Source organism: Periplaneta americana, chromosome 2 (genome assembly GCF_040183065.1).
Source record: "Periplaneta americana isolate PAMFEO1 chromosome 2, P.americana_PAMFEO1_priV1, whole genome shotgun sequence".
In the NCBI taxonomy this organism is placed as follows: domain Eukaryota; kingdom Metazoa; phylum Arthropoda; class Insecta; order Blattodea; family Blattidae; genus Periplaneta; species Periplaneta americana.
The window spans coordinates 214,415,587-214,429,502 of record NC_091118.1 but is presented as its reverse complement, the minus strand read 5'-3'; the positions used below and the strand labels follow the sequence as shown (position 1 = coordinate 214,429,502).

Here is a 13,916-nt window from a genome sequence, read left to right as displayed (position 1 = left end):
TATGCAGATTTCCCACTGAACTGCTCTATTGGGTCCGAAGTCTCGAAGCCTGATTATAACACATATCAGGAGCCACTCCACCTCATACTACCAACTTACATAACATAGTCACCGTTAGAGGAGCGATGCCACTAATTTTCGAATGACCCGTGAATTTCGTCAGTTCTGGATGAATTCTGATGTCGGCACTAGCACCACGTGCCGGCCGTCTTACCCCTCGACATTCATCAAGTATTATTTTAGTGTGCTTCCTCCACGTCATATCGAATCCAGTCCGCATCTGTGCTCTCAGCTGCTCCTTGTTGTTATGCAAATGCAGCGTCACGTGTTTAGACCGGGTTGCTGCTGTGTCAAGGAGGAGGCGCATAAAAAGATGACAACTGAATAACGGCATTGCCGCTGTAATGCGTGCTCTTTCCTTTTATGCTCCCCGGTTTTATTTTTCCGGAGTAATTTATTGTAAGAGGAAAATGTTATCGTAAGACACGGTGGAGGTCTGCCCTAGGGCCCATGCAAGGAATCTTGTTGATTTATATCTGCGTCTTGTTTTCCTACTTCCTGTGCAAGGTGGGATAATTACGTCTTGTCACATAACTCACGCCCCCTAAATTCCATTCCAAGTTCGCAAAGTGATAGACTGAGACTGGAAGTCTCGGGTTCCAGTCCGTAACTGCTAGAAAATTAAACTCCGCGGGTGTTCGGGGCATATTGCTGATCATATAGCTTCGTCTAGTACCGAGGTTAAAAAGCATGGCTACTCTACATCCCTCGTTCCATACGCCTCAGTAGCGATGACGTTTATTTATTTATTTATTCTGGTGTAGTTAAGGCCATCAGGCCTTCTCTTCCACACCACCAGAAATACAAATACAATAACAGAAATAAAAAGAAAAAAAACACTATAAACAAAGTAAAGTCACACAATAGTAATATACGTTACAAGAGCGGTATGTTGACGTTTTCATGGTCGAGGAAAAGATTGAAAAAGCGAAACGTAGTTGAGCTTTTTTAATTTCCGAGAACATGAAAACAAACATACCGCTCGTGTATTGTACATTATTTTGTGCGAAGATCGTTTATTACATACCTGAAAGACGAATTTCTAATTAGTTGCAATGAAATCTCCATCTTGGTTTCTGTTTAATGACGGCAACTTCGGAACACCAAAATATCTTTCTTCGACATTGTTGCTGTAAAATATTTTCTGTGTTTACTATACTCCAGCAGACCGTGATATACGTCTGTCTTTTTTTCCCCCAGTCTATAAATGCGAACTTAAAACAAACGGTAAGGTTATGTAATGATTTATTTTTCATTTTAATATTTTAACAATATTATTTATATAACATATTGCAGTAATAACATCGGCATCTGGAATCTTGTTGATTTTTTCACGGCTTCCTTAATGTTACTTGTATCAGGAATGCAATAAGTTTAGTGGAGTAGTAGACTTTACTTAATTTTTGCAAATATTTAAAAACAATAATTAACATTGCAATTTAGGTAAAATTGCAGTGGTAAGTTTCCAATTTATAATTATTACTATGTTAAACGTCTCTAAAAATAATATGTTAAAAGCCTAAAGCAGTAAAATGAATGTCGCGCTTAAGCGGTAAGAAGAGGGAAATTGTTATGTGTGTTAGGTTGGGAATACTGAATGTGGTATTTCACACTTACCGCGTATTGGTTCTGTGCGGAAAACAAGCAAATACGCACGATCTCGCACAAAAATATACACAGGTTGCAGTCACACAAACTTTAAATGAGTGATTAAGTATATTAGGATCCTAACTAATTTACTAACATAAACAAGAAACTTGCGATTTTAATCTAGAGTAAAAAACGCAAATCAACACTTCTAGCAATATCTAAAAAGCATTAAACAAGACAAAATTTTCCAATTTAATTTTGAATTGTGATAAAGTCCGGCAGTCCCTGACGTCATTAGGTAACGGATTCCAGAGGCGAGGTATTTCTACAGTATAGGAAGGTGAGTATAAAGACGTTCTATGATGAGGGATAGAAAGAAGTGCTTGATGTCGGTTTCGAAGAGTTGTAAGAAATTAAAAGCGCGATAACAGATAATTCGGAGTAGAAGTATGCATGATTCTAAACAGAAGAGACAGTGAATGTATTGTTCTTCGTTCCTTCAGACGCACCCATGAAAGTAACTGGAGGGAAGGTGTTATATGGTCAAATTTACGAATATTGCAGATGAATCGTATGCACACATTATGAACACGTTGTAGTCTCTTAGCTAAGAGTGAACTTACATTAGTTAGTAAGGAATCGCAATAATCAAAATGGAGCATTACAAGCGTCTGAATAAGATTCTTTTTTAGACTAAGTGATAGGAATTCTTTCATATGAAACAAGGAGTGAAGTTGAGAAAATATTTTTTTGCAAGTGTGTGTTACTTGAGTGTTGCAATTTAGATCGCTATCCATAAAAATGCCAAGATTTTTAACTGTTTCACTGTATTTAACAATAATCCCATTCAATGTTATATGTGGTATAGTACCACTATCAAAAGTACTTCGTAGAGGATTATGTCCCATTACGATTGCTTGCGATTTCTCTGGGTCTTTATTTAGAATTTATTTATTTAGTGTGGTAAAGATATGGCCTTTGCAGATTCAAATTCTGCCAGCCACAAAACACATTGCACTTGTATTTGGACATCCATCTTGTAGGCTTATAATTAATTGTAACAATGAAAATTATTGCATTTGTTCGATTGTTACAGTCTTTTGTTTCTTTGAGTGTTTCAAACTTACAGACGAAAAGCTTTGAAGTTTTTATTTTCATCTGTCACAAATATTACATGTCCACCTATATTCACTAAAAAAATAATCCTCTGAAACCCCACCATGATTTTTTGGGGCACAGTGTACAGTATTACAAGGGCAATAAATGCTTAACTGTTATGAAAGTTTACATATAAAGTGAATAGTTTTAAATGTCTATTCTGTGATAATTTTGTATCCCATTTTTTGTTGCGTAGTAGTCCGTTCAATTGTTCAATTTCTCCATGGATACGATACATGTATTACAGCCACTTATACTTTTACGGACTTAAAAAACTTTTATAGGCTCTAGGACCAAAAAATGTGTCGTTTGTTTACTTATATTGATTTAATTGGCAACAACTTATCTTCAGCTTGTTTAACTTTAATAACAACTCCAGAAGGAATTTCAACAGATCTTGACATCATTTCGAACATAACAGAACATTGCTTATTAAATTCAGAGACTGGTAACTGAACTACAAAGAAATAATAGCATCATGCATGGCCTCCTTCAATGAATAATTTTTATTCAACGTATTCTTTTTTTTCTAGTATTCACAGGCCATAGATACCAAAACAAAACACGCTAAAAAAACCATACAAACACAAAGCGAATTTCTAACTTAAAACTCTTATCAAAAAGTTTTAATTACGAAATAGTGCGTCACAAAATAATGTATGAACCTTTAGCGAAATTTCATGTTTAGATCTTGGGCCAGAGGTTCTCGGAGCAATCCTGTAGCCCTCGCTATGAACATCTTCATTTCGCCTTTTATACATGAATTACTATTATTACCCTTTACTTATATCAAGAGTTATTGAACACTTTAGCAAATCGTTTTCTGTGAGGTCCGTTAGATGTATAGTATGTATTCGTTACTGATCAACTGACAATTGAAATTGACACAGCGCTGGATTTTAGACATTTTCGTGTCTTCACTTTTTCCCGAATGGTCCTTCAGCATACACCCTGTATGTATGTATTTATTTACACTGCAAATGGGCAAGCACCCGGTGGCAGTGGTATACACAATATAAACAACACACAATAAAATTACAATACAATACACAATGCAATTATACAATACACAATACAATTATATACACAATGCAATAAGAATACACGATACAATTTAACACAAAAATTACAATTAATAATAAAACATAAAATACCTAATTTTACAATACAACCTACATATGTATAGACCCTACATAAGTTTCAATAGTCTTTCATTTTACTCTCATCTCACTGTGGCACTATCACGCATTTCACTGACACTTTAGGACACATTTCACTGACACTCTATAATACATTTCATTGACACTATAGAACACATTTCATTGACACTCTATAACACATTTCACTGACACTATAGAACACATTTCATTGACGCTATAAATTATCACTGATCGGAACTATTCACTGCACTGTAAAACCATAACTTCACTGACTCACCTCGCTTCACTGATACAGCAGTTCAAATAAGTCAAATAATTACACCCTTATGCATACTTATAAACAGAACTATATTTAAGCTAAACATTTCTAGTCTAAGACCCTCTTACATGCAATTTTTAAATAATTTACAATTCAAACGAAGGGATTAACTCGTCAGGCTAAATAAATACATGTCACCTTAAAAAATTAAATGTTAAATGTCACCTTAATTTTAATTTGCACTTTATACACAACTTTTTAAGTTATTTTTTAATCTCCTTAAGGAAGGACAGCCCTCAAAGACCGCTGCAGGTAGGTCATTCCAATCATTTATAGTTATATTTAAAAATGAGAATTTACCTACATCCGTTTTCTGTTTCCTACATTTGATTTTAAAATCATGATCGTTCCTACCATAGTACGTTGGCTTTTCTAGCCGAGGCGTTATGTCTACCCATGCTTTCTGACCTAGATGTGCTCTATACAATGATGTTATTCTAGTTTTCCTACGTCTGTTTTCCAAAGTTTCCCATTTATATATTATATAAACTAGCTATAAACCATAAAAATACTGAACGACATTCTAAGACTTCATTTAGTTGAAATATTCTACTAAATTAAGCCAAGGAAAGTCCCTACAAGGCAGCCGAAAGTTTACAGGCAAAAATGATCTTAGAGAAGCACTAACGAATGCGATTGACGTCGGTCTGCTGAGAAGTAATTTATGAAGTAAGACTATTAACTACGTTTTTAATGCAAGCTAAAGATAACATGAGAGGCACATGATAACGATTTTTATAATAAGTCCTGCAGTGAACAAAAATTCGTGACACCCGGTATACGACTGTAAAATTTTATACAATGGTAGGGAGGGAAATTTATTGAAATGATCTAACATGGCGGGCACTCAAAATCTTCGTTGTGGGGCTGACACACAACCCTTGTACAACAGACCAGAACAAATGGTATGAATTAATTTCATAGAGTCTGAAAGAAAAATGGTGACATTTATAAGCCAACAATTCAAAGTTATATAAAACGAAACAGAATAAACAAACAATACGTAACGCTGTCATGTCTGTAGGCAAACGCTGAGTTATATCTTGACGTAATGATCTTTGTGCACATCATTCGCAGCGATGTATTTTAACGAACAGAGCTGTAACAGGCGTGTAACTTTAAACGGGTTTAGTCAACCACGAGGCCTGGAAATATGGAAGTGAAACTCTGGCAAAAGCGGACGTGTAATGGAAACTAACAGGATCGTCCGTCCGGTGACGCAGTTTTTGCAACACGCCCCAGAGACGGACCGCTCCCTCAATCTAAATCAATCGCGGCACATCTATCCCAGCAGGTGCGTTGTAATGAAGCCGATATTTATAGTAAAACCGTCACAATGGCACGCGGGAGTCTGTTACAAGCTGGTTTGCGCAATTACACATTGTTTACTACTGTCATGCCCAACAATGAAGTGATGAGAGATTTCTAGCTGTAACATGTTGTAAAACGCTACGAGGTATAAAGTAGACTGATTTTTGAAAAACAGATGAAGAAAAAGGATGGCGCTATTGAAGCAAAGAAGCAAAAATGTCACTATTTCAGAAATTAGTCATAAACACAGAATTAGTACGGGAAGTTTGTGTGATGAAACCACAATTGTTATCTCAATATTCACGCGATTTGTGACAATTCAGTTCTTTTGTCAAGTTATGAACTATGGTTTTCCAAAAGCTGATATGTCAGTTATTGACGATTTTTACTTCTGTCGTCCCTGATAAGCCTCATTAATTCACTCGTTTAGGCGATTGAAGAATTTTCTACCCTTTTCCATGAAAAAAATGTTAGTGCAAACACTCGTGATGCCCCACTTCGATTACTGTGATATTCTGCTTGCTGACCTAAGCGTTACTTCGGCGCAGAGACTACAACGTGTTCATAATATGTGCGTCCGTTTCGTCTGCAATATTCGCCGGGCTGATCACGTAACACCATCCATCGAAATGTTGTCCTGGCTCCGTCTAGAAGATCGTAGGAAAATCCACTATCTTTCCCTTCTCTTTCACATATTGCATTTCTCCACTCCTGTCTATCTTGCGTCTCGTTTTCAAAATTTATCCAGTCATCATATCCTAGACACACGATCACAACACTCCTCAATATTATCCATTCCCTCCCACCGAACATCCTCATATTCATCTTCTTTCACTGTAGCTGTTCCTGGACTTTGGAATTCCCTACCGAGTAATGTCAGGGACTGTCAGACATCAAACCAATTTAAGAATAGACTAACGAAATATTTTTCTAACAATAATTCTTGTTAACAATAATAGCTGTTTCAGGTTTCTCAATGTTTAATGGTCATATATATATCACAGATAAATATCTAAGTTGTTTCATTATTATTATTATTATTATTATTATTATTATTATTATTATTATTATTATTATTATAACTATTTCTTACCAATATTTATTATTGTCACACTAACATTACTTATCCAACTTTCATTATTTACTTTCATGTTGTTTTATGGTCTAGATATTAATGTAATAACTATGTAAGCAATTGTATTCAATTAGAATTAGAGTCTGGCTGGGCGGAAGAGAAGGCCTACTGGCCATAGCTCTGCCAGATTAAATAAGTAAATAAATAAATTATTATTATTATTATTATTATTATTATTATTATTATTATTATTATTATTATTATTATTAGGCTCTACCAGAAGTTTAAGGAGAGCCTTCCAAAGAGATGTTGCACTCCTGTCGTTGTACTTATGTGAAACCCCCTGATGTTTATAAAGGGACCAAATGCCTGTGATGACAGCAGAGGCCAAAACAAGCATTTCTGTCAGACAACTTAGGGTCGGCGTCGCGACCTTAGCCCGCTAGACAGCGTTACAATTAGGAGTGCCATTTCTCCAGCTCGTAAGCTGGTTGGACCAATCTTACTTCCAGACCGTCTCAACGTAACTCTAAGGCACTACGCACTTGGTTTGATGTAACATAATAACCATATCCGATTTGGACACGGTAAATCAATCTTTCCTACGCTTAATATCTCTGATTGTTTCGAACTGCTTGTTAGTAACCCATTGTATAAATTTACTGTGGTATCTGTTGTCGATGAAAAGTTGCGCGCGGAGAACTGTATGTCAATACACAGTAACGCATCGCTCTCGTCAACTGTGCCATGGATGCACTTTGCACTTCACAGTGCAACTGTCATTTTCGCGATCGACTTATGTTTCCAACAGCACTCTTTAGTGCTAGGAGAAAATACAGAAAACTGACGCGCTAACCGTTACTCCATAGGTGTGGACAATAATGGAATAAGACAGACTGTTACTGTAAACGGGGAGCGCTACTACAGCATGTTACAGAACTTCGCCATTCCTAGACTGAGGAATCACGATATAGAAAATATAATCTTCATGATAGATAGCGCTCCATCCCACATATTTATCCCTGCAAAACAATTAATTACGCAGATGTTGGCGATCGTGTCACCAGTAATCATTTTCCAACAATGTGGCCTCCGAGATCTCCAGATTTCAATCCGGCCGACTTTTGGTTGTGGGGTTACCTTAAAGAACGAGTTTTCCTGACACATCCAACAACCCTACTGCAACTGAAAGATGCCATCTCGCGAAAAATTGCCAATACTCCAAGACATTATCTGCAAAATTTTGTGCATGGTGTCGCAGATAGAATGCTGTACGTTGAACAAGAGAACGGCGGACATCTTCCCAATGTTTTGTAAACCCCGATGTTTGTCCAACACTGTGATGTTTTTGTTTTTTCCCTATCTCAAATATTATAATATTTATAGCGGTTTAATGTTTGAACTGACTTTTGACATACCCTATACTATCCCGAATATGAGAATCCCTGGAGGTAAAACATCTGGATTGTGAAGCCTTTTGTTGAACACAAAGAGACAGCACTTGCCAGTGAAGAAACCCTTCAACTTCTTGAATTATGATCAGACAAAGACTGGAAAGTACTTTTAAATCTATGAGTAGTTGGAAATTGTGGATAAGAATGAAAAATGAAAATCCAAATTTACATAAAACAGCAATCAGATTTCTTCTTTGCGTGTGTAGGGTAGAGTAGCATAAATCGCACCGCTTCCTAAATGGCACCACTGCTAGTTTAAAACAAGTTACTGTAGTAGTGTGGCATCTAGTGGTATTGTTACAATCTACCATATGAACTTCCACCATGTCACTTGATTTCTGCCACTTCTTTATGTCAGCAGCGTGGTGATAGTGTATCTAATATAATCGCTCAGGTGAATGTATATTTAGCTAACATTTTGTAACTAAATAACGGATTTGTATGCAAAGGAATCCATAATCTTAAGATGTTATTCGTTTAAAGAGGTATTAAAGAACATTTAACTTAGTAGGATTTTCGAACATGTGGTGATTATAAGCTAGAATGAAGGAAATAACTTTTGGCGTAGTTTCTCAATTCGTACCACTTTGTAGGTGCCTAATTCGCACCGGTGCGATATGAGCAACTGTAGCAATTCTAACCGTACAAAAGAAGGCCCCAAAAATTTTAACTGAACTAGGAATGCATCAGGTGGGTGCAATATCAAGTGGTGAAAAGGGCGTTAATACAACAAGTGTGTGTTGTACAAGCGCACCAGGTATTTTGTGCCACCTGTGATAATTTTTAAACGCCAAACAGTGCATCCTTCATTATCAGTTGGTGGTCCTCCAGGATCGTTATTTGTTTGCTCTGAGTCAGGTTACATCAACAATGAACTATTTGTCGAACAGCTCAAACGTTTTATTTGCCACTCAAACCTGCCATAGAAAAAAGTGCTGCTTCTGTATGTCCACCTATACGACCCATTCCAAACATTTAGAAGCTAGATTATCTCGGGAAAATGATGTGCTCCTATTTCAGCTTCCTCGTCATAATAATCATAGGCCCAGCCTTTAGATGTTTCTATCTTCAAATCATTTCAGACAGCTATATCATGAAGCAGTTCTTAGATGGCTTCGAGATAATCGTGGAGAAAAGGTGACGCAGTTTACAGTCTGAACTGCCTGGTGAAGCACATGGCAAATGTGTAACAATAAAAAACGCATTCAGGAAGTTTAAATGTTAGGTAATTTATGCTCTATTTTTTCAATTTCATTTGAAGATGCGTTACTCTCTCTCATTAATTTCAATAAACTTGTAATATGCATTTATTACATTATTCGTATTAAATACTGTTCAATATGTTCAATATTAAAAGCTTTCCTTCATCCTGCTCCCTGCAGTTAAAGAGGTGCGATTTAAGAAACCGCAGGTGCTATTTAGGAAAGTAGTTGCCTAAATGGCACCACTGACATGTGTTTCGAAAATGTCATTTTAATTAAAAAATATCAAATCAAATTCAAGGATACTTTTTTACATCCAAGGTAAATGTTCTGGGAATGTATCTCAATAAAGAAATGCAGAAAATAAAAACTGTATAGGCCCATTCACAATGAAAATTAAACATAAACATAACGTAAGCATACAACCTTGTGTCCATGTTATTTAATGAAAGCATTCACAATGAATTACATAAGCATAAACTTAATCTTAATCATAAGACGTTAACATGAAAGTTTGCAAACTCCAAACTTTCATGCTTATGTTTATGCGATTTGGAAACAGTACACAAGCGGAAAGCGTGTTTTCACTTTTTGTTTAACATCTCATGGGCTTTGCCTACAGGCAATATTTTGATCTATTGGCCGTGATGATAGCTAGGCGCGCAACATGGAATCATATGACGAAAAGTTGATTATTTTGTACCAAGAAAACCCTTGTCTATACGACGAGAAACATAAAACATACAAAGATATTACATTAAAAGAAAATGTATGGAAAAAAACAGCACAGGAAATGAATTCTGAAGATAGGTATTAGTTAAATAATTTTATAGCTAACATTATTTTATCGTCCCTGAAGAAGATGGCAGAGCTAGCCGTCGAAAGCTTGAAAGCTAATCTCCAACTCACCTGGCTGAGAACCCGAGAAGAGTTATTCTACATCAAACGCCGGGAAAGCCTCAAGTCATACATTATTTTATAGTTCAAAGTATTGGTGTTTCAAAATATATTAGTATATGTGAATGTGGTTATAAAAGTCCCCCTGTTGTATTCTTCTCTAATTCAATGGATGAATCCACCATCGTTTTTTACATCTCCGTTTCTTTGATTTCAAGTACTGAAAGCCATATACTGATGCCATTGTAGTTATTAGAAACATAAATTGAATAGCTACATCGTCAGTCATTGTGCAATTCTCCATTTTTATGTAATAGATTCTGTAGTTTTGTTGATTCGGTATGTTTGTTTCCACACACGTGTTATGTTTATGTTATGTTTAATTTTCATTGTGAATGTGCCTTGGCTACTTAAGTTTGTGGCATATGTTTATGTGCTTATGTTATGTTTTCGTTATGTTTAATTTTCATTGTGAATGGGCCTTGGCTACTTAAGTTTGTGGCATATGTTTATGTGCTTATGTTAATGTTTACGTTATGTTTAATTTTCATTGTGAATGGGCCTTGGCTACTTAAGTTTGTGGCATATGTTTATGTGCTTATGTTAATGTTTACGTTATGTTTAATTTTCATTGTGAATGGGCCTTGGCTACTTAAGTTTGTGGCATATGTTTATGTGCTTATGTTAATGTTTACGTTATGTTTAATTTTCATTGTGAATGGGCCTTGGCTACTTAAGTTTGTGGCATATGTTTATGTGCTTATGTTAATGTTTACGTTATGTTTAATTTTCATTGTGAATGGGCCTTGGCTACTTAAGTTTGTGGCATATGTTTATGTGCTTATGTTAATGTTTACGTTATGTTTAATTTTCATTGTGAATGGGCCTTGGCTACTTAAGTTTGTGGCATATGTTTATGTGCTTATGTTAATGTTTACGTTATGTTTAATTTTCATTGTGAATGGGCCTTGGCTACTTAAGTTTGTGGCATATGTTTATGTGCTTATGTTAATGTTTACGTTATGTTTAATTTTCATTGTGAATGGGCCTTGGCTACTTAAGTTTGTGGCATATGTTTATGTGCTTATGTTAATGTTTACGTTATGTTTAATTTTCATTGTGAATGGGCCTTGGCTACTTAAGTTTGTGGCATATGTTTATGTGCTTATGTTAATGTTTACGTTATGTTTAATTTTCATTGTGAATGGGCCTTGGCTACTTAAGTTTGTGGCATATGTTTATGTGCTTATGTTAATGTTTACGTTATGTTTAATTTTCATTGTGAATGGGCCTTGGCTACTTAAGTTTGTGGCATATGTTTTTGTGCTTATGTTAATGTTTACGTTATGTTTAATTTTCATTGTGAATGGGCCTTGGCTACTTAAGTTTGTGGCATATGTTTATATGCTTATGTTAATGTTTACGTTATGTTTAATTTTCATTGTGAATGGGCCTTGGCTACTTAAGTTTGTGGCATATGTTTATGTGCTTATGTTAATGTTTACGTTATGTTTAATTTTCATTGTGAATGGGCCTTATTGTTAAATAAAAATTATAAATGCTAAAGTGGTGCGATATAGGCAACCTTACCCTAAATGTTTCGCCGACATGTCACATCTCCCTGCTCCTTCCCCTGCTCAGCTTCCTGTGATGAATTACAACGCATGATCATTCTTCTCACTGGCAATAAGTTGTGTTAAGATACAGGCTACGTTGCGTTGTTCCCAGTAATGCCCCACTCTCCGACTGACCTGAGCATGTAGAGGATCTCGCCGTCAGGGTTGATCCGCACCAGCACGTTGGGCACCGTCACGTACTGGAACTCGGCGTGCTTGGCGTTGGGGAAGTACACCTCCGGCTTCCAGATGGCCTTGACCAGGTTGGGGTCGTTCAGGTCCAGGGCCTCCGTGATCTCGGCGTGCTTCAGGCGCTCGTCCTGCCACTTCTGCCGCAGGTACAGGTCCACCTCGTAATCCTGCGGCACACCACAAAACAGACGTGTGAGTGAGTAGGTTGACAGTAAGAGGCAAAACTGTGGCTTAGACAGCTAGGAGGACGGAGAGGAGCAGGATTGCTGCCCATTACCCGGGACATCCCTGCTTCGTCCCATTTTGCTGCAACATCTCGTCTTCTGTATTTTTGGAGGGGGTTTCTGCCGCATTCTTTGCATCATGTAAAGCAGTAACTGCGATGTATTAGCACTACATCCCGTGTACAATTTTGAATGAGAGCTTCCGGCACCTTGTTTTTATATATCCATGAAATCATCAGCATGGAGAGAGTTTAATCACAGTCCAGTATATACAGTCACGAAGTTTAATACGTACTAAATATGCATCGATAGATAGTTTCTAACCACTAGGACCGCTAATATTGCCTCATTACAGACAACGCGAAATACTACCGGCACAGTCTATTGTTTCTAGCACTCTCACAGCTTCGTGACTGTATATATTAGAATGTAGTTTAATCGTCAAGGCGTAGACCAGTGATGTCAAAGCAACCGCATTTTTCTGACTTTGACGTCGTGCGCGGGCATCAAGCGCTAAGTATGTAAAGAGGAAGGGTTGTGTACATCAATAAGCAGCCTGTTGGATTAAAAAAACAGTAGTGCACAAACTTCAGACGGAACGTGAAATTTTATGTCGTTATTTTATATGGCTTCTTTTTGTTCGATAATATTTATATTGTCTGTAAAACAAAAGTACTAATGCTAATTTCTTAATATTGCACTTGTGTTTTAAATGTTAATAACATAATAAAGAGTTAAGAAAGAATATTCATATAAATTCCATAGTAGTACAACTATACTGTACTAAATGGATGAAACACACCATTCATAAAGAAAGTGATATCCCCCCCCCAAAAAAAAAAGAGATTGATTATGACATGATAAGTTGGAACTGATATTGATATTACCTTTGCCTTATAAATGTTATCAATAAACCAATCAAAATAATATTACAGTACAAAGCAAAGTTACCTAGGTGCTGTATATGCTTTAAGTGTAACTAATATTCCATAACAAAACCCTTATCGCATTATGCTTTTAAGGTGATATTGGTGAGCAACTTCCTGTCAACAGATTATTAAATTATTTTCTCGAAATCTGCTGAAGCTATAGAGCTGACATTTTTACAACACATGGGCACGTATCTTTTGCTTATTATGTAACAATAGTTGCTTTGTTAATTCATTTCCTTACAAACAATTTCCTTGCGAATATTTTCAAAATTTTCAATACACTATCTTCAGTAATACGTATTTACGGTATATTAGACTTACGAAAATATTCTGCAAGGCTACTAAATAAATAGGCCTATACCTGAAAATTTCACTTTTCTATAAAAAATAAGTTGAACGGCTGGGGGGGGGGTCATCGTGCTAACCACACGATACCTCCATTCTGGTTGGATGATCGCCCACCTCTGCTTCGGCATGTGGGCGTGAGGCCAGCAGCCGGCTGGTCGGTCTAGGCCCTTCACGGGCTGTAGCGCCACGGATTATTATTATTATTGTTACTATTATTATTATTATTATTATTATTATTATTATTATTATAAAAAAGTTGAGAAAATATTTCGTTCGAATAAAAAAAAATCAAACTTGTGAAAAATGAACATTAAAATTAAAACTTACGTTCTTATAATGCACTTATACTTCTCAGGCAAATCTAAAAATTAACATGGA

General features: G+C 36.3%; 1 protein-coding gene across 1 annotated transcript in view; it reads right to left on the bottom strand.

Annotated features, from left to right (window-relative positions):
• The window catches only part of LOC138695114 (glycine receptor subunit alpha-3-like), a 599,107-nt gene that overhangs the window by 74,654 nt on the left and 510,537 nt on the right, over positions 1-13,916 (bottom strand). The window contains exon 3 of the mRNA XM_069819519.1: positions 11,978-12,201. Within this exon, the coding sequence (XP_069675620.1) occupies positions 11,978-12,201 (224 nt within the window). The remainder of the gene's footprint in view (positions 1-11,977; positions 12,202-13,916) is intronic.